The following is a 19,803-nucleotide window of genomic DNA, read 5'->3' on the forward strand; positions in this document are numbered from 1 at the left end:
ATGTAAATATGGTTGAAGGAACCAAGTGACTCCCATTTTTCCAACAGGATCACCAATTACTGCTTTAGCGGACAAAACAAAACAACAAATATCCACTCTAAAAAGCCAATTCTCACTTAGCTTCGACTTTGAAAAGGTCTAATTGTCCCCATACTAATTAAAGCCAATAGGAGGGTTGGGAATTAGCTGATTAAAGGGTTCAGGGTAAGTGCACAAGTGAAAACCACAAGTGAGACAGAAGTAAATGACTCTAACGCTTCTGCAAAGCACCTGCGAGGCAAGAGCAGCAACATTTTGTTCTGTTCTCTCTTGTATGGAAGAAGAGCTTGCAGATTTGCGGTGGGTTCAGACAGTGGCAGCAACATAAGGAAGTCAGGAGACAACTGACTTCCCTATAGACCAGTGGTTTTCAACCAGTGTGCCATGGCACCCTGGGGTGCCTTGAATGATGGTCAGGGGTGCCACGGGTACCACTAGCCTCTGTCTCTCTTTCTTTCCCTTTGCCTCCAATGGTCTCTTGAGTCTTTGCCTCCCAAAGGCTTGCACGACTGTTTGCAGGGCCGGCTCTACGTAGACCCCCGGTGGCGCAGGGCACCATGGCGCCGGCCCGCCAGGAGGGTGCTGTGAGCTGCGCCCGCCCGCTGGCCGGCCGGTCCGCTGCGTGCGGCGCCCACCTGCCCACCGCGCTGGGAAACGGGGCGGGAGGGCGCCGGAAAGATCGCGCTGTGCCTGCCCGCCCACCCGCCCACCGCGCTGGGAAACGGGGTGGAAGGGCACCGGAGAGATCCGGCACACCATGGCGACAGGGGCGCTTAAGGCAGCGCTGACTGTTTGTTGCAGCAGCCCTAGCTACAAGCTCCCTGGGGTGAATGGTGCCTCTGGGGCTGGCCAGGGGTGCTTCCAAGGCCTCTGTGGGGCGCTGTGAGGAGGCACCTCTCCGTGGGGTGGGGTGGGGGTCAGCTCAGAGACCAGGGGCAGCAGCGGTGGCTGCCCGGAGAGGCTGTCCTAAGGAGAGGGAAGAGGATAGGAGGCTGAGGGAACACTCCACAAGCGAGGGTGTTTGAAAAGAGGTGAGGGGCTGCCAGCTCTGCAGGCAAAGGGTGCCACAACTGGGCTCCTGATCCCTACAGGGGTGCTGCAGAAAAAATGTAGTTGATCAAGGTAACCGTGGACCCAAAAAGGTTGAACATCTCTGCTATAGACAACTGATTTTGGACCTCTTTTGTTGAGTTGGGTGGTGATGCATATCAGATTAAGACTAGAAAGGTGTTTGGTGTTTTTTTTAAGAACTCCTTTTTTGTTGTTTTTAAATTCAGAAGTCATCTGGGTCACGACAAAAACTCATCAATGGGGGGGGGGGGCAGGAGGAAGATTTTTATTTCTGGTTTCTTTCCAGTAAAAAGCAAAGGATGTTGGGAAACAAATATAGCCATACCAGTCTCTGGCAACTACTAAATAGCCATTTTTGGCACCAAAAAGCAGCCACAGAGATTGGGGGGGGGGACAGCCTTTGCTAACCTTCATTAAAGCTTCCAAAGAATGTGAATATCGAAATAGCTTCAGCAACCTGAGCAAAAAGCTCTCGTTAAATCATGCTAATGGACATTATTGCCATGAAAATCACATTCAGGTCCCAATGGACATACAACACGCTCAGCTGTTCATGACTAAATTCCAAAATCCATTTAAAGAAAGAAAGATCAAATCCAAGTGTATAATGGTCCTATGAAATCCCAAGTGCTCATGAATCCTATTATACCCCCCCCCCCAAAAAAAATTACGACACTAAAAGGGTCAGGAATTATATATAGTTCCACTTGGTATTTGCGCGTGTTCTGAAATGTGCCAATAGGCCAGCAGCTCTAGCAATGGGAGTCATTTTCTTACAATATAAGAATGGTGATCTTTCTGCTAATTTAGCTGTCAATTTCAAATGATAATTACAAACAGAAAGTGAACATCTGCTGGAAACATCTGCATTGTGAAGCCTTCAAAACGTAATAGGTGATGCATATATTTGCAATGTACTACACAAAGGCCAATGGCAGCCATCCCACATTCTTCAAGATTCAGCTCGTCCACTAAGAGCACATTTTACTTAGAATTAAACACTATTGAGTTTATTTCCAAGTAAACTTGGGGGTCACTTCTTAGACGACATGTCTGTTGTGTTGCTTTTATTGTACTGTAGTGTTGAGTTTGTAAGTGGTTGGCTTGGACCCAGATTAGGCTCTTCCAATTGCAGAATGATGTGCCCACTAAATAGTGAGGAAGAGAAATGATTTTCACAGATTTCTCTTTCCCCCTGAAGTTTCCTGTGCTATCTTCTCACACCCTTCAACCTCCAGTGCTCCAGAACAGACTGAGGGAATGAAAATAAAGCAGGTGGACTCCGTGAAAAATCAGCTCCCCATCCAATGAATGAGAGGTTTGAAAAAATTAGCAAATATTAAGATTTGTTGTTTGAACTGAAAGCCTGCCAGTTAGGGTACCCCTGACCGTTAACTCCAGTCGCGGATGACTCTGGGGTTGCACGCTCATCTCGCTCTGTAGGCCGACGGAGCCAGTGATTGTCCACAGACATGTGGCCAGCATGACTAAGCCACTTCTGGCGAACCAGAGCAGCACACGGAAACGCTGTTTACCTTCCCGCCGGAGCGGTATCTATTTATCTGCTTCCACTTGATGTGCTTTTCGAACTGCTAGGTGGGCAGGAGCTGGGACTGAACAACGGGAGCTCACCCCGTCGCGGGGATTCGAACTACCGACCTTCCGATTAGCAAGCCCTAGGCTCTGTGGTTTAGACCACAGCGCCACCCGCATCCCAACTCCTCCTAAATAAAAGAACACCAGTCAAGATTACCCTTCGTGTCAATAAATATTTCACACTAGTGTCATTCAGCCCGTTCAGTAAACGGGCGCTAGCCGGGCGGGAACGAAGGGGAAGCCCTGGGACCGCGCAGGCGTCGCCTCCGTCAAGCGCCTGAGGCCCACCGGCCCCTCCTCCGCCTCCTCCCGCTGTCCCGAGTGGCGACGGCCTCCTCCACCTCCCTGCTGCGGCGGAGTGATGCGGGGCGGCGAGGCGGGAGAGCGAGGGGCGGTGCGCTTACCTGAGGCGCGCTGCGGGAGGCGGTGGCAGAGGCCTCTTCCTTCTCCTCAGGAGAAGGGAGGTGGAGGAGGCCGTCGCCACTCGGGACAGCGGGAGGAGGCGGAAGAGGGGCCAGTCTCTGCATCCAATCCCTGTGTCCATGGGGCACATGCGCAGTAGCGCGGACACAGGGACTGGACGCAGAGACACAGGGACTTTATTATATAGGATGCACATTTCCTGAGGCAGCCCGGGGACTGACTGAATGAATCGATTTATTATGGTCACAGGGAATAAAAGGAGGCAGCCAGCAGTGGCAGCAGTTGGCGACTCCCTGGGCAGGTGGTGAGCAGATCTGCCACCTGAGGCAATCACCGCACCTCATGGTCCTGGCTAGTCAGCCTCTTATTCGTAAGTCTGTATCTTTTGGTCTTCCCAAGTTGCTCCCTGGAGCAGATGGGGGTGGGCAGAGGAAATCAGCAAAAATCCTCCCCCTTCCATAGCATGGAGTAGAAACATCCCAGTTGGACCACAGAATCCAACTCCCTGTCCTTTTTCTGTTCTCTTCCCTTTCTGTCTGTGGACCTGAGTGCATAATTGGAAAGAGATCTCAAGAACTGCCCAGTTTTGCCAGGGCATTCCATGGTGTCTGGGTGAGACGGCAGAGCTGTATGTCTGCCTGTTGATGGAGAACCTCGGCACCATTTTAATATTCTGTACTTGTGCTAAGCTAACACAAGTCCCTGGTCCTGTTCGTAGACTTTATAAAATTGCAAAAAGGCAGCACCACCCTCTCTCTGGTCCCAATCAGCACAACTGCCTTGTGCAAGGCCTTTACACTCAATCTTATTTGCAAAGCATGTCACAAATAAGTATATTAAAGGACCTGCATACCATCGGAGTCTATGCTATTCAGTGCTGTAGGTGGAATAATGGATACTTTGCACTGGCCAAGTGGACACTTGCGAGGGAACAAATCTCTGCATGCAGTGTGCACCTGGAGGGGGAAAAATGAACAAGCAATGGACCGTCAATATACAGCCTTAATGTTATGGCAACAAGCATACACCTGAGCATTGTAATGGAAACACTCGTTTTTTTCAAGGAAAGGTATAAAAATAAAGGTGTGCTCTATTCCTAAGTGACAAAGCCACAACAGGCCTGGATAATTTCTGGCCCATCAAGCCTTCCATGTATATATAGCAGGAGAAGCATCATAAAAACTCAGTGCAAAAACAGATTGCTAACTAGTCGCTGCTGGTCTGGAGTGGCCGTCTGTGCAGCATCACAGATGGGTTCTGCCCCTGCACAGCGGACCCACTGGGAACATTTCGGAGATCTAATTAGGGAGCCCTTAAGAAGAGCGCTGTCACTTACATGCCTGCCTGGAGGCGAGACTACAAATAAAGCATGCATTTTAAAAGGAAGAAATACCGGTAAGTGGCAGAAAAGGGCAAGTTGTAAAATATCAAATAATACAGGTGAAATAAGGAAGTCTTTAATGCTTGATGTTCTACTGGGTTTAATGTTTTGATTTGTTGGAAGCTGCCCAGAGTGGCTGGGGCAACCCAGTCAGATGGTCAACATATAAACAATGAATTCTTCTTCTTCTTCTTCTTCTGGCTCAGGACTGTCTACATCAGGGGTGGCCAACTCCCACGAGACTGCAATCTACTCACAGAGTTAAAAACTGGCAGTGATCTACCCCCTTTTGTGGGGTTCAGGTCAAAATAGTTGAGCTTTTTTTAAGAAGGAGGAAGACCCATTGGGGGGGGTCAAAGTTGTTTTTTCAGGGAGGAGGTAAAATGTTGAGCTTTTTAAAGGGGAGCCACAGTTGTTCAGCTTCTTTGGGGGAGCCAATGATCTACCAGTGATCTACTGCAGACGTCCAGTGATCACGATCTGCCTGGTGGACATGGCTGGTCTACATATACTGAAAGTGGTTTTCCATTAGTCTTTCCCACCCTAATTGGAGATGCCAGGGAATGACCCTTTTCACTCTCCCTGCTTGGCTAATTCATAGAGAAGGGTGAAAGTTGGCATCAAAGTGAGACCCCTTGGTGTTCTTTCTTTGGCTCTGCATTGAGCAAGAGACTACAGTGGTACCTCGACTTACGAATGTTTCGACTTACGAACGCAGCTCCGTCCGCCATCTTGGATGTGGTTTAGATAGTATTTTTTCGACTTACGAATATTTAGATAGGGTTGCTTCGACTTACAATTTTTTTCTCCCAATGCATTCCTATGGGATTTGACTTACGAATTTTTTCAACTTACGAATGTGCATTCGGAACGCATTAAATTCATAAGTCGAGGTACCACTGTAGTATCTTTCCTGAATAACAGTATAGTCATATAATCATAGAGTTGGAAGAGACCACAAGGGCCATCCAGTCCAACCCCCTGCCAAGCAGGAAACACCATCAAAGCATTCGTGACAGATGGCTGTCAAGCCTCCATTTAAAGACCTCCAAAGGAGGAGACTCCACCACACCCCTTGGCAGCAAAATTCCACTGTCAAACAGCTCTTACTGTCAGGAAGTTCTTCCTAACAGGGTATCACAATTATACAAATAAACAGTGGAAGTACAGGAGGCAGAGAGAAAGATTTACCTCCATGTCAGGCTTGAATTTGTCTTCAAAAACCACCATGGCTGCCAAGGACCCTGAACCCATTTAGTAGCAAAAATGAAACCTTGAATATTTTTTAAATATCAGAATAAGCTATTATTTAGAAACTGTACGTCAAACTGCGCTATTTGTGACAGGGAAAGGTCAACATATTCCATTAGCCATTTGTTTTTTCTTTGTAATTTCTGTACAGTTCCTGTGATTTTGATTCATTCTTTTGACCTCACTTTTCTGCCCATGGATGGCTTCACCCTCCGGAGGCGGACTCCGTTGTCTCTCGAGACAGACAAACGCCAACCAAAAATTATGAGAATTCTCTAGGAGACTGTTTTGAGGGAAAGAGACTTGTACAATCTGAAACTCACCATTGTTTTACACCAAAGGCACTTCCAATCTTGCAGTCGCAGGACGCTGCCACAGGTCTTGTCACAAACTGCACATTTGGCACTGACGGGTAGATTTCCTTCTAACCACTGGTGAGGCATAGCTACCTGCAGCGGAGTGTTTTTAAGGTCAAGGTGGGGGCGACAGAGACAGAGAGAAATATGCACGTCACCTTTCTTTCAAATTCACTGCTTCCCCACCCACACAACCCATTTCAAAAACTACTACGGTTATATCAAACTAAGTTACACTCAGAAGAGTCACAGAAATTAATGGATCTAAGTTTAGCCCTTATTTTCAACAGGTTCACTCTGAAGAAGACTTAATGCTGGATACAACCCCTGAGGTTCTGAACCAAAGAGATCTGAGTACATATATGCCTTGGTGCAAAAAGTTCCCCTTCCAGTCGCCTAATGAAATGCCTGTTTCACGAGACACACACACACACACACACACACACTCTTTCAAAACTGGCTTTCTAGGGTCAGGGTGCTGCTGCAGGAAGGGGAGAAGTTGGCACAGCTGTGTCAACCTTTTTGGACAACTGCCATTATCAATTTCCCCCCCCCCTCAACTACACTTATCTGCCAGTGTAGCTTAACTTGTGTCAAGCATGCCAACAGAGCGGGTTGTTGGAGGAAGCGGTGAGGTGCGGGAACCTTGGCACAGCACCCCTTGCCTCCCCAGTCCCCCTTGGCAAGCAGCCCACTGTGCATAGCTGCCAAGTCTCCCGTTTTCCCTGGGAAACCCCCGCTTTTCCAGCTGTCCCCAGCCGAAAAAACAGATTTTTTTTTTGTTTTTCCCTGGTTTATTCTGGCGCGGCGGCCATTTTGGAACTGGGCGGAGCATGCTCAGAAGCGACGTTTGATGCTGCTATGCCCAGTTCCAAAATGGCTGCAGCGCGACTTCTGGTGCGGCGGCCATTTTGGAACTGGGCACAGCAGCATCAAAAGTCATTTCTGAGCATGCTCCGCCCAGTTCCAAAATGGCCACCACGCTACTTCCGGTATGCTACTTTCAGTCAGGTTCCTTATTTTTCACAGAGGAACATGGCAGGTATGCCACTGTGTTGTGTGAGGGGAGCAACAGAACCCCAGAGGCAGCAGCTATATCGCAATACCCGAAGCAAAAGCGGCTGGCTTTCCTCTAGTGGACCACAGGTGAGATTACTTTGGGTGTTATGGATTTCTTTGTGTAATAAGGCTTCAATCCAGCAGGATTAAATGTGCTAAAAAATATTTTTTTCCCTAATGTAGACAGGATCCATAATCACTTAAAATTGGCATTGTCCTACCTATTAGCAAATGTTTCATTTTTCTCCATAAAACCGAAGCATGTGCAGGGTGCTGCCTGCATTTCTGAGAAATACTTACACCATCTTCATCCTCAATAATATCTTTTCCGACTGAAGTCAAAGTAGTCCATTTGCAACTGTTTATTGCTCTGACTGCACATCTTTTATGAGCCTTGAACTTGCACACTGGGTGAAAAGACACACACATAATCTTTGAATGATTCACATCATCTTTAAGAAGCTTAATCAAACACAGATCACTTCATTGCACAAATAGGTAATGTTAAAAATGTAAATGGTTCAAAAGGTAACTGTTTAGTTCAGACACCCCCAAACTTCGCCCCTCCAGATGTTTTGGACTACAATTCCCATCACCCCTGGTCGTTAGCTAGGGATCATGGGAGTTGTAGGCCAAAACATCTGAAGGGCTGCAGTTTGGGGATGCCTGGTTTAGTTCGAATCCTTTCCCAGCAGTGCTCTGGAAGAGTGTTCATCCTACACTTCTTCCAATTCTACCAAACTACTGAGAGACTCACCCTGCAGGGTAATTTAGTTAGTTAGTTAGTTAGTTAGTTAGTTAGTTAGTTAGTTAGTTACCGGTAGTTAGTCAGTTAGATTTATAGGCCACTTAATCAAAAGGCTCTCTATGTAGTGTGCAAATAAAACTGGACATGTGAGTTAAAATCCACAAAGCAATTTAAAAACTATCAAATATAAACTATATGTCTAGGTAGGCTTATAAAAACAAAAAAGTGTTCTGCAGGTGTATAAAACGACACGGCAAAGCTGCTTGCCTCATATTAGTTTATACTGTAGACATAAGCAGTCAAGGCAGTGAAAGTCCACTCAGGCCCGGCTCTAGGCGCACTCCTGGTGGCGCGGGGTGCCAGGGCGTGGGGCTGGCAGGGGGGCGCTGCACGGCAAAGCCGCGCGGAAGCGTGCTGTGCGCTTCAAGGCGGGGGCGCCAGAGCGATCTCCGCGCCTCAGCGCCAGGGCGCCCGACCTGCTCGAGACGGCCCTGAGTCCACTAGTAGCAGATCTCTGTCTGTGCTACCTTCGTAAATGGGTGGTTAAAGGTATGGTAAAGGTAAAGAACCCCTGGATGGTTACGTCCAGTCAAAGGCAACTATGGAGTTGTGGCGCTCATCTCACTTCAAGCCAAGCGAACCGGTGTTTGTCCACAGACAGCTTTCCGGGTCATGTGGCCAGCATGACTAAACTGCTTCTGGTGCAACGGAACACTGTGACGGAAGCCAGAGCGCATGGAAACGCCGTTTACCTTCCAGCCGCAGTGGTACCTATTTATCTACTTGGACTGGCGTGCTTTCAAACTGCTAGGTTGGCAGGAGCTGGGACAGAGCAATATAGGAGCTTACTCCATTGCGGGGATTCGAACTGCCAACCTTCTGATCGGCAAACGCCAGAGGCTCAGTGGTTTAGACCACAGCGCCACCCTGCTAAGCAAGCGTATTGACTACTAAACCAAGTTCAGGCTAAGTAGAGTCCCAGCCTGTATCCTCCCCCTTTGCACTTCATCAAGGAACAACATCAGTCTGTGATCTAAACCAAATCCACATCCACAAGCAATCACTTGAAGAAACTTACTTTTCTATAATTTTTTGGACACCGTGCCAAATTGTCTCTTAAATTGTCTCTTGCGGGGATTCGAACTGCCAACCTTCTGATCGGCAAGCCCAAGAGGCTCAGTGGCAGAGTAAGCATCCAAGAGAAAGTGGCGCCTTGCTTGCTTGCAGGAGTCCACTGTGGGAATTACCTGCTTCACAGCACAGGGGCTAATGTGGAGAGGCACAAGGCAGCCCAAGGATCCCCTTAGGATGCTGAAAAGCCCAGCTCTCCTCCAGCCGCAATACTGCAATGCACAGGCACTGGCAAAAGGGTGTAACTAGAAGAGCCTGACAGTCAGAAGGACAGGAAGGTCCTGCTTTGCATGGGAAGCAAGGAATCTCCTGAACATGATCAGGCTGCCCATCTACTTAATGTTGTCAGCACTTAATATGTATCCCAACCTTTATTCCAGTTTGTAAGGAAGTGGTTCCCACTTCATAGATGGAAAGCTGACACTTATGGACCATGGTTTGTGAAAGCCACCTAAGGAAACCATGGTTTACGGGATCTGAAGAGATAATGGATGCAAACCCTTGCAGCAGTAAGGCTACTGTTTATTATAATTAAAGAATATTGCCTGCAAGCTTCTCGCCATCCCAGAAACTTTGTGTTGGTAGTTCTTCAAGAACAGCTGCTCTCTCCAAATGCCTTGGTTGATTCCAAAAAAAAGCAAAAGTGCTAATCTGACAGGATCCATGTCCTGGGACTTGCAGTTTAACTTGTCAGACAGTGCAATAGCTGTCTTGTAGGATTACACAAAACCTGTTATTTTGTTTCTAAGAATACAAATATGCACAGCAGGGTTTAAACACCCACTCACCCACCCAGTAGATTTCAGATGCTAGGAAGTAAACTCTCATTTTGGATTGTAATAAAAATTCATATTGCAAGAGGGCCTTCTCGGTGGTGGCGCCCATGCTGTGGAACGCCCTCCCATCAGATGTCAAGGAAATAAACAACTATCTGACTTTTAGGAGACATCTGAAGGCAGCCCTGTTTAGGAAAGTTTTTGAGGATTGATGTTTTCGTTATTTTTCAAAGATGTGTTGTAAGCTGCCCAGAATGGCTGGGGAAACCAGCCAGATGGACAGGGGATAAATAATAAAATTATTATTAAAACATATTATTAAACAGGGACGTACAGTGTTCCACTCTTTTTTCTACCTCAAATGCAGGGCCCTTTGTGGCAGGCAGGAGGGGGTAGGAGGCCCTTCTGGAAAATCTGATGATTAAAGTTGGCGAGCACCTTTCAGTGTGCTCCAGGGAATCGGGTGGCTGTCCACGGCTGGTTATGATCAGTTAATATCTCACACCGTGGTTCTCTACGGTGGATCTGGTCCGTTACATTAACTAATGTGACCGAGCTTCCTCAGCCTTGTGTCTTGAGTCCTTATTTCCCAGTGTGTGTTGCAAACAGCTGTCTTCACAGAAACCCAACTTTGCAAGCTCCTGCTCATGTGCAGAATTCCTACATGCAAGTAGCGACTCACACATTTGGGTTGATCTACAAACAACCAAATGCAAGGCACTGTTGCTGCTAGATGACAACGTGGCATGACGGATGTGGCTCAAAGTTCAGCTCTATATAGCCAACAGAAGAGTTAAGCAATACAAAATCTAGACATAGGAAAAAACCAAAACAGCCTTGGTTATTTTCCTCGGAAATGAATTTCCTAAAAGAAGGCATTTGGAAAGGAGGGCCTCTTAGTGTTTTTAAGTGTCAGGTGTAACTTCAGCCTGAACACAGCAGAGTTTGCGCAGGTTTTTCCGGAAGCTTCTGGCGGTAACTTAAATGACTAGACGTCTGGACGCAGAGTAAAACTATATGCAGGATTTATTAAAATAAAAGAAATCCAGAGTTTCTATAGAACTCAAAAACAAAGTAAAATAAATCCTTTCCTCTCTGTCTCTCTCTCTCACACAACCGATACAGCACCTCTCCTCCTACACTGACCACACTCACCACTCCACGTACTGTGCTAGCTTTCTCTGATAACAGGTCTCAGTGCTGATATCAACCAATGAGAGTGCAGTTACTATGGCAGAAGTAGACCTTGGCTTTCTGCCCAGTGTTAATTGCTTGTCCTAGACTTGATTGTGTGAAGAAGCAATCTGATGGTTTCTCATGCTACTAATTTAGCAAAACCCGAACAGGGCCAACGTGGCCAGGCTGACAAAGAAGAAAAGAAGGGTAACAAGAATCCTGAAAGGTTCTTTTCAGGAACCCCTACATTTTAAAGGCAAAAAAACATTGCAGGGGGTCGGACTAAATGATTTTATAATGTTCACTGAAGCTCAATAGCGAATTGTTACTTACTGATATACATTCTTCTACTGCTTGTCACCACTTAATTATGTGATAATACAAAAGGGGGTGGGGGGGGGCTGCTGCTGCCGCCGCCGCCTTTACCTTCACAGGACAGGCCATGAGAAGTAACTCCGGAAAGGCTCTCTCTGCAGACATTGCAGAAGGTGGGTCGAGCATGGGAACAGGCGTACCAGTTATGCATCCCTGAGAAATGTTCCACATTAAACTGTGCAGCCTAAGAAAGGAGAAGTTAAGACAGATTTGCAGCAACAGGACATCACTACAGCAGCAGCTCAAACCACCTCACGTTTGAAAAGCTCACCTTCCAAAACAATATTCCCCAGGCTCTTTAAACAAAAGTAATGTGAACGATATGGATATATCAGGTTTAACCAAATCTCTATTTTAGTTTCTTGGATTTTTCACACCGCATCCGGGACATACACCTTTTTTCTTCCCCGTTTACTGCATCTTGAAAAACCGGCTATATTTCAGTTTTTAAAAGCACAAGAGGCACAGCATTCCTCTTACCTCATAATGCTCCCGGGACTGTACGGACTTCAGAGAGCTGATCCAATCCTCCATCTCTTTTCTGTTCTCTGCACACAGTATTAACCTCCTGAATGGTGTGATTATCTGGGGGGAAAAGATCACTTGATATGATGACTCCGAACTGCTATAAGGAGGGCAAGGTAACAAAGAACACAGAAAAAGCAAGACCTCATAAATCTTGTAAAATACTGATCACCTTAATAAATTCCAAAGACAAAAAATTAGTTATCAGTTGTAAATGTTTTCCTGTGTAATTCACTAACATTTTCTCCTGACAGTTTTTGTATCACACATTGATGAGGATTTTAAAAAAAAAAAAAACAACACAATTTAATACATATGTAGTGTCATATAGAAGCAAAGTCCACAACCTCTGAAGGGAGATTGTTCCACGGTCGAACAGCTCTTACCTTCAGAAAGTTCTTCCTGATGTTTAATATATATGCATGCATGTGCAGATAAAGGCAGGAGATATTTAGAGAGAGATTCTTGTTTATTTCTAGTAGGAAATTCAGATACTACAAATTCACCACCCTTCTGAGAACAGCAAGCCTAGGTTGTCAGGATATTTCATATGTTTTACATTCCAATGTTTGGTACGATGCTGGATTTATATTACTTTGCAATCAAAATAAGATATGTGTGTATAAAGCGTAGGGAAAGCAGTGAGTGAAGACAATACTTGTGGTTTATATTGGTACCCTTAACTTAAAAAGCCACATAAACCTTTAAGCAGCAAGCATTCAGAAGATTTTCTTTCCTTGTCAGAGTCGTTATTATTTTCCCATTCCATTGCTGTGCTCTCTGATAGGCTATTAAATTAGACCACAACAAATTAACATCTACAAAAGTTTCAGAGTTCATATTCCACATAATGATGGAAATCTTTGTCTTATAATGCCACTAATAGCAACACACAGTATCCTTTGATACAGGCTTCCTCCCCTCTGACTTACCCAGCACTCTCTGCCATTTGTGTCTTCCATGCGAGATGCTCTTCGCCAAACTGCTCTTTACGGTCTCTAACAAGCTCACTAGCCACATACAGCACAATCCGTGAGTCACAAGGAAGAGGGAGACCCTTGCAAGCTGTTTTTTATATATACAAGCTGCCTCTGGAACTGAAGAACTTCTTCTCCACCTCCTGACCTTTTCAAACATATTAACATCTACCCCACAAAAATGCACAGAGAGTAGCAGACCGCTCACACAGGAACCAAATTTATTTATTGACTAGCTGGCCCTGCCACGCGTTGCTGTGGCTCATCCCTGTGGTTTCCCCCACCCTGTGCCGATCCATGATGTATCCCCCCTCCCCCGGCTTATCCCTGTGATTCCCCCCTCTCTGTCCTGACACATGACGTATCACGCCCCCTTCTCCCCCCACCCCGGCTCATCCTTGTGACTGGTCCCACCATGTCCTGACCTATCCCGTCCCCTCCTCCCCCCAACCCCCACCCAGGCGAGTCAGTACCTCCATTTGGAGAAACAGGGTACCACTGCCTCCTTCAAGCAGGCAGGGACCACCTGCTCTCATAAAGAGGCATGAATCACCTCCCTGGCCCAGCCAGCTGTCCCCTCCCTGCTGGTTATTATCAGTCAAGAGGGACACATTCTTGAGCCTTAACAACTGAAACTCATCCAATATAACGGGACTAGACTGTGCTCTGGGCACCCCTTGAGATTCATCTGCTGTAACAGCCTAGTCAAGAGTCTGGATGCAAGCGATTCTATCCTCAAAATGCTTTGCAAACAAGTCACAGTGAGCTACCGTTGGTTTGCTGCAAGAGGCCCTGCAGTACCTGGAAGAGCTCTGCCGGATGACATACTGAGGATGCAACGGAGGCACCTGAGTGTGCCTTCTTTCCTGCCTTCACTGCCACAAGGTAGACTCGATGGTGAGCCCTCAAGTTGCATTTTTCTCCACTTACGTTTGAGCTGTCTCCCAGCTTGTTTCCCCACCGTAAGTTCTGGAGTATACCAGGGAGCCCAACAGGCTCCACAAAGAAGCAAAAGGTGCTCAGGGGTGATTGTTATTAGTCGAAGCCATTCAAATATTTCAGAAGTCAGTCAGGGCTTCTACAGGGGCGCCAGTCATACAGTCAAACCCCGATTCTCGAACGGCTCCGTTTTCGAATGTTCTGGCTCCCAAACACCGAAAACCCGGAAGTAAACGCTCCGGTTTTCTTTTCATTTTTAACAATGAATTATTATTATTATTATTTTTCCACTTTTCAACGATATACAAAGTATAATTAACATTTATACAACAAATGGCTTTGCCAAGTTCTGACTTCCCTCCACTCCCCCAGCAGGTAAATTTTTTCTCATCCACTCCCGTATTTTCTAAATTCTTCACAACATCAAAGATGTAGGATTTATCTCAATCTCGCTAACGTTTTCATACCTTTATAATTTTCTTTTACATATTCTACATATTTACTCCACTCTTTTCGAAATCTCACACCGTCCTTGTCACGTATTCTGCAGGTCAGTTTGGCCACTTCCATATACTCTAGTAATTTCGTTTGGCACTCCATAATCGAAGGTATTTCACGTGATTTCCACTTTTGGGCTATCAAGATTCTTGCCGCCGCAGTGGCGTACATGAACAATCTATTATCTGATTTTAAAATCTCCTTGCCCATCAGCCCCAACAAGAAGGCTTCTTTTTTTTTTTAGGGAAAGTATACCTGAATATTAGGGACCCAGGTGGCGCTGTGGTTAAACCACTGAGCCTAGGGCTTGCTGATCAGAAGGTTGGCGGTTCGAATCCCTGTGACGGGGTGAGCTCCCGTTGCTCGGTCCCAGCTCCTGCCAACCTAGCAGTTTGAAAGCACGTCAAAATGCAAGTAGATAAATAGGAACCGCTACAGCGGGAAGGTAAACGGCGTTTCCATGTGCTGCTCTGGTTTGCCAGAAGCGGCTTTGTCATGCTGGCCACATGACCTGGAAGCTATACGCCGGCTCCCTCGGCCAATAATGCGAGATGAGCGCGCAACCCCAGAGTCGGTCATGACTGGACCTAATGGTCAGGAGTCCCTTTACCCGTTATACCTGAATATCTTTTTTAGTTCATTATAGATTAATTCCCAGAATGTTTTTATCTTGTCACACGTCCACCACATGTGATAGAATTCACCATCTGATGAAACGCTACATTTTTGAAACCTTCCTCGGACACGGCTTCCGCTTGAGTGCAAGATCTTGCGACCAATCGGAAGCCGCTCCTTGGTTGTTGAACCGGAATGGATTACGTTCGGCAACCGTGGTTTGACTGTACTAGCTAGAAAATCTCCCAAAGCCACCTGGAATTCCATCAGCCTCCAAGGGTGGGCCATCTTAACAGATCCCCAGCCTCTGTAGAGGGAGAAACACACTGAAAGTCGAAATCTCAACAGGAAGTGATCTGACCACGACGTGTCAATACTCCCTGCTTTCAGATCACCCTCTTTCTGCCATGCGTTGGGCCGGTCACATGGTGGGACAGCCACAGAAACAAACAAGACCTCAAAGACCTTCTCGTCAAATGAAAGAAATGTTTCAATAAACACACTCCTCTTAAGAACACTAGGAGAATTTCCACTGTCACAAGTTTTAAAAAGGCAAAACGGAAAACTCAAAAGCATTTTATAGCTTGTTAGAACATCAAGAATATTGGAAGCATACCGTGAAGCTGTTGTTAACATTTTTTGTGCTTGATTCAGCCACACTGGCATCGGACAAGTCAACTTCATCGAAGATTAAAGACTGTGAAAAGAACACATAGGGTGCGTTTCATTTTCTACATACACTGGAATGTTACTCGCCTGTTATCTTTTCAGGGGTGTTTTTTTTTTAAGTAAAGGCCAGAGGAATCAGTCAGTGCTCCTAAACCTAAGACATTGAGGGTTGGTAGCCAACGCTTTTGTTACAGATTTCCACGTGTGCGACAGATCTTCCCTGCAGTCTCGCTCAAAATCTCCTCCAGAGGATGAGGGTGTATGAACCGGGTCAAATAAAGCTTAGTTTTGCCCTTGGCTTGATATGTGGCAACCTGTCAACTAGAGGAGATGGACTTGCAGCAGAAAATGGTGTTGGGCAATGGTACCTGCTCACCTCTAAACCTTGGTTTATTACCCCCTTTTAAAGCTCCCAAATTATTTGAATTCCTTAACTTCTTCAGCTCATAGATACGCCTTTATAAAGGCAAGATTCAACACCTTCCCATCGAACGTGCTGAGAAATAGATTATCCAATGGGCAGATATCGCTCTTATGTGATTGTAATTGTGGGGCACCGGAATCGTTGCATCACATAATCCTTGATTGTGCTCTTCACTCATCGGCCAGGAGCAAGTTTCTTGCTCCCTATCTAAAGGGAATCGCCGATGATTCGAATGAAGCCAAACTGAGATATCTACTAAATGATGAAGACCCCTTAAGATCACTCACGGTTGCCAGATTCTTGATCAGCGTCCTATCCCTAAAGAAGAAAAACGGACTCCTGTGCGGCTCGGATAACCCTTTTAAACCATGATTTATGTTTTAGGATGTAATTAGGTGATATCATCATTGATGTCTTTTATTAATTTATGAGCAGAGGGTGACGGTTATGTTGCAAATTATGTTGCTACACCCTCCCATGTAGAAAGCCTACATGAAGAAAGTACCAGAAGAGAAGGTTATGGGATATGAGAAGTCAAGAATGTTATCAATGTATCTCTGAGCTGTCTCTTTTCACGGAAGGGCCAGATCCTCATCTCCCTAACACCCCACAAGCTAACTTTGACAGGTAGGTGGGACAATCTAGGAGACTGCCAGCAGCTACAGCAACCTCCTTTGAAGATGTTTTCAGTGCCAATCAGCTGACTGGAGCTGACAGCACACCTTCAAAGTGCCTTGCTATAATAATCATCAATCAGAGGATTGGCCGTCCCTTTGAGAGGGGGAAATGCTACTAAAAACAGTATTTTCCCCTCCGGACAGGGGAAAAAAAAATTCTCTGTTTTGCCCAGCTCTCCAGAGGAAACTTCTAAGATTCAAATACATTGAAGGAAATGCTTTGAATCGAAACTGCTTCCTCTGCAGGAGGGAAATGCTCGGTTTGGGGAAACATTTCCCCTTCTGCAGAGGAATCAAAATTCCAAGCACTTCCTCCCATGCTCTTGAATCCAAGGCACTTCTTCCAGCCCCTTTGAGGGCAGCAAGGCGTACTGGCAGAGAGCCCTGAGTTGTACTTTAAAACCCCGACAGTCCTGGTTTCAAATGCAAAAGGCTATGCAAGCCAAAAAGCAGAAATCAAACCCACTACTAATTTATTTTTTAAATGTGCTAGAAAAATACAAGAAACCTATGCAGGCAACACAACTAATTTTTACAAAAGTAGGGGAAACTACTTTTAAAACTGCTTTTATAATAGGCAGAGAGAGAGAGAGAGAAAGAGAGAGAGAAAGAGAGAGAGAAAGAGAGAGAGAGAGACCCAAATACAATTAGTATTATAGAGACAGCATATTGATTTCTACAAGAATGAATCTTTACCTTTGAATCCTTGGCATAGTAAAGGGTACGGCCCCGAAGCTTAAAGTAACGTTTTTTCCATCGCTGAAAAGAACTGGTTTGCTTCAAAAGTAATCCTTCCTTTATACTGGTCTTGAGGGGAAAAGAAAAAGAAATGAAAATGCAAAATTCCACATGTGCCAAAATTGTTACATGTATTGCAAAATAATTTTATTATTTATAAAACCTGGACCTAACCATTCCGGGGGTCCTTTACCTTTACCTTTTACCAGTGCTTTTTTTCTGGGGGGGACGCATACCGCTAAACATTTTGTGAATCTAAGTTTGGCCTCTGGGGGGGGGGCAGTCTTTCAATATGAGCAGGAAAATGAGAGAACCCATAAACATTTTTTTTAAAAAAAAAACCACTGCCTTTTACTCATTAATTTGAATTAAAACCATATCAGTATGACTTAATGGTTGTTGTTGTCGTTTAGTCGTGTACGACTCTTCGTGACCCCATGGACCAGAGCACGCCAGGCTCTGACTTAATTAGAAAGACTGAATTCTACCTAATCACCACAAGGTGGCAGTATGCTTCTATTAATTAAAAGTTCTCAAGCAGATGTAGTATGTTAACAGTGATCACTGTAACCTAACGGCTTATTCTGAAACAGACGCGGCACACTAAAAAACAACAACAGCAGGCGTAGATTCACAAGTGGTTGCATAAGCTGCACACTTACAGATAAATAAATCCACTTCTACTCCACAGCGGATAAACTTGTGAAGCCCATATGAAATTGGGCTCAGAAGAAAAGACAAAGAAATATTACACAAGGTCTCCTCTTTTATCTTATCATGATCAAACCTAATTTTGACCAAGGAAATGTTGGGAGACATGGTGTGACTCACTAGCTGTGATTTACACCGTTCCATCAAAACATACTGACCATTATGCCAATTAAATATGATATACCGGGACTAAAAATTAATAAAATGGAGGGAGATTGCAGAGAGTTGTTGAGCTTCTTTAAGGGGGGGGGATTGCCCGCCCAATTGCCACAGCAACATCCAACCAACACCACCCCTCACCGCAGACACCAATAACATGCTGCACAACATCTCGCAGCGTCAACCAATCCCACGTCCCCCATTGCTCGGTCCCAGCTCCTGCCAACCTAGCAGTTCGAAAGCATGCCAGTACAAGTAGATAAATAGGTACCACTGCGGCTGGAAGGTAAACAGCATTTCCATGCGCTCTGGTTTCTGTCACAGTGTTCCGTTGCGCCAGAAGCAGTTTAGTCATGCTGGCTACATGACCCAGAAAGCTGTCTGTGGACAAATGCCGGCTCCCTCAGCCTGAAAGCGAGATGAGCGCCACAACCCCAGAGTCGCCTTTGACTGGACTTAACTGTCCGGGGGTCCTTTACCTTTACCTTTTACTACCCATGTATAAGACGACCCCCGATTTTAAACATAATTTTTCAGTTAAAAAAAGACTAGTCTTATACATGGAAAAGTACGGTAACTCTCAAATAGGATGTGTTTCAAAACTGTGTGCAGCAGCACCCAAATATGCAATTGATGCAATATTTAACAACTCGCCCTTGAGTTTACCATTACAGTCGTACCTTGGTTTTCAAACAGCTTAGTTCTTGAACATTTTGGCTCCCGAATGCCGCAAACCCGGAAGTGACTGTTTGTTAACTATTTTTGAAAGCCGAATGTCCGAGGGGGCTTCCGCGGCTTCCAATTGGCTGCAGGAACCTCCTGCAGCCAATCAGAAGCCGCATTTTAGTTTTCAAACATTTTGGAAGTCAAATGGACTTCCGGGACGGATTCCGTTCGACTTCCAAGGTACAACTGTATTACAGAGTCATTTCTTGGAGTATTTAAGCAAACCATTTTGTAAGGGTGACTCCCTACAGGGAGCCAGCCCCCATCATCCTGACGTCCACCTCGTCAAGTACAGAGAGCACCAGTGGTTCTGAAGCAGCCAGAGGGGGAGGGAGAGACTCGGAGGAGGAGAGAAATCAGAGGGGGGAACAATGGGAAAGCTCGGGGGGGGGGCGGATGGATGCAGGCAGATGCTCAAGGATGCTGCAGAGCCAGGGCACCGACCGCTTAGGGAGGAAGCTGAAAGGGCATCACTCCTTCCGGCGCAAGAAATAAGGAGAGCGCTGCAACGCAGGTCAAGGGGGTGGTGTTTTGGGGTGCCTAGACTACTTTGCTGGCGTAGGAACAGACGTACGCCATTGCCGGATTCTGATTCGGGATGAGAGGTCATGTTTCAAGCTGTCTCTACACTGTAAATAAATAGCACAATAAACGTCTTTGAAGACAAACTGGACTCAGGCCGAGTTACTCTAGAGTAGCCACGACGACCCTCTGACACATTTGTTTTGTTTTATCCCTAAAAGAAAACACAGCATAGCAACTA

The 19,803-nt window shown here is 45.9% G+C and overlaps 1 protein-coding gene across 4 annotated transcripts in view; it reads right to left on the minus strand.

Annotated features, from left to right (window-relative positions):
* The window catches only part of DGKH (diacylglycerol kinase eta), an 87,322-nt gene that overhangs the window by 34,067 nt on the left and 33,452 nt on the right, over positions 1 to 19,803 (minus strand). For all 4 annotated transcript variants that reach the window (XM_060278069.2, XM_060278068.2, XM_060278067.2 and 1 more), the window contains exons 2-8: positions 17,403 to 17,513; positions 15,553 to 15,633; positions 11,863 to 11,967; positions 11,434 to 11,566; positions 7,477 to 7,583; positions 6,085 to 6,210; positions 3,983 to 4,085 (exon numbers count right to left, since the gene is read on the minus strand). In XM_060278069.2, coding sequence (XP_060134052.1) covers positions 3,983 to 4,085; positions 6,085 to 6,210; positions 7,477 to 7,583; positions 11,434 to 11,566; positions 11,863 to 11,967; positions 15,553 to 15,633; positions 17,403 to 17,513 — 766 coding nt within the window. The remainder of the gene's footprint in view (positions 1 to 3,982; positions 4,086 to 6,084; positions 6,211 to 7,476; positions 7,584 to 11,433; positions 11,567 to 11,862; positions 11,968 to 15,552; positions 15,634 to 17,402; positions 17,514 to 19,803) is intronic.

The sequence above is a fragment of the Zootoca vivipara genome, chromosome 8 (genome assembly GCF_965207765.1).
Source record: "Zootoca vivipara chromosome 8, rZooViv2.hap1.1, whole genome shotgun sequence".
Lineage (NCBI taxonomy): Eukaryota > Metazoa > Chordata > Lepidosauria > Squamata > Lacertidae > Zootoca > Zootoca vivipara.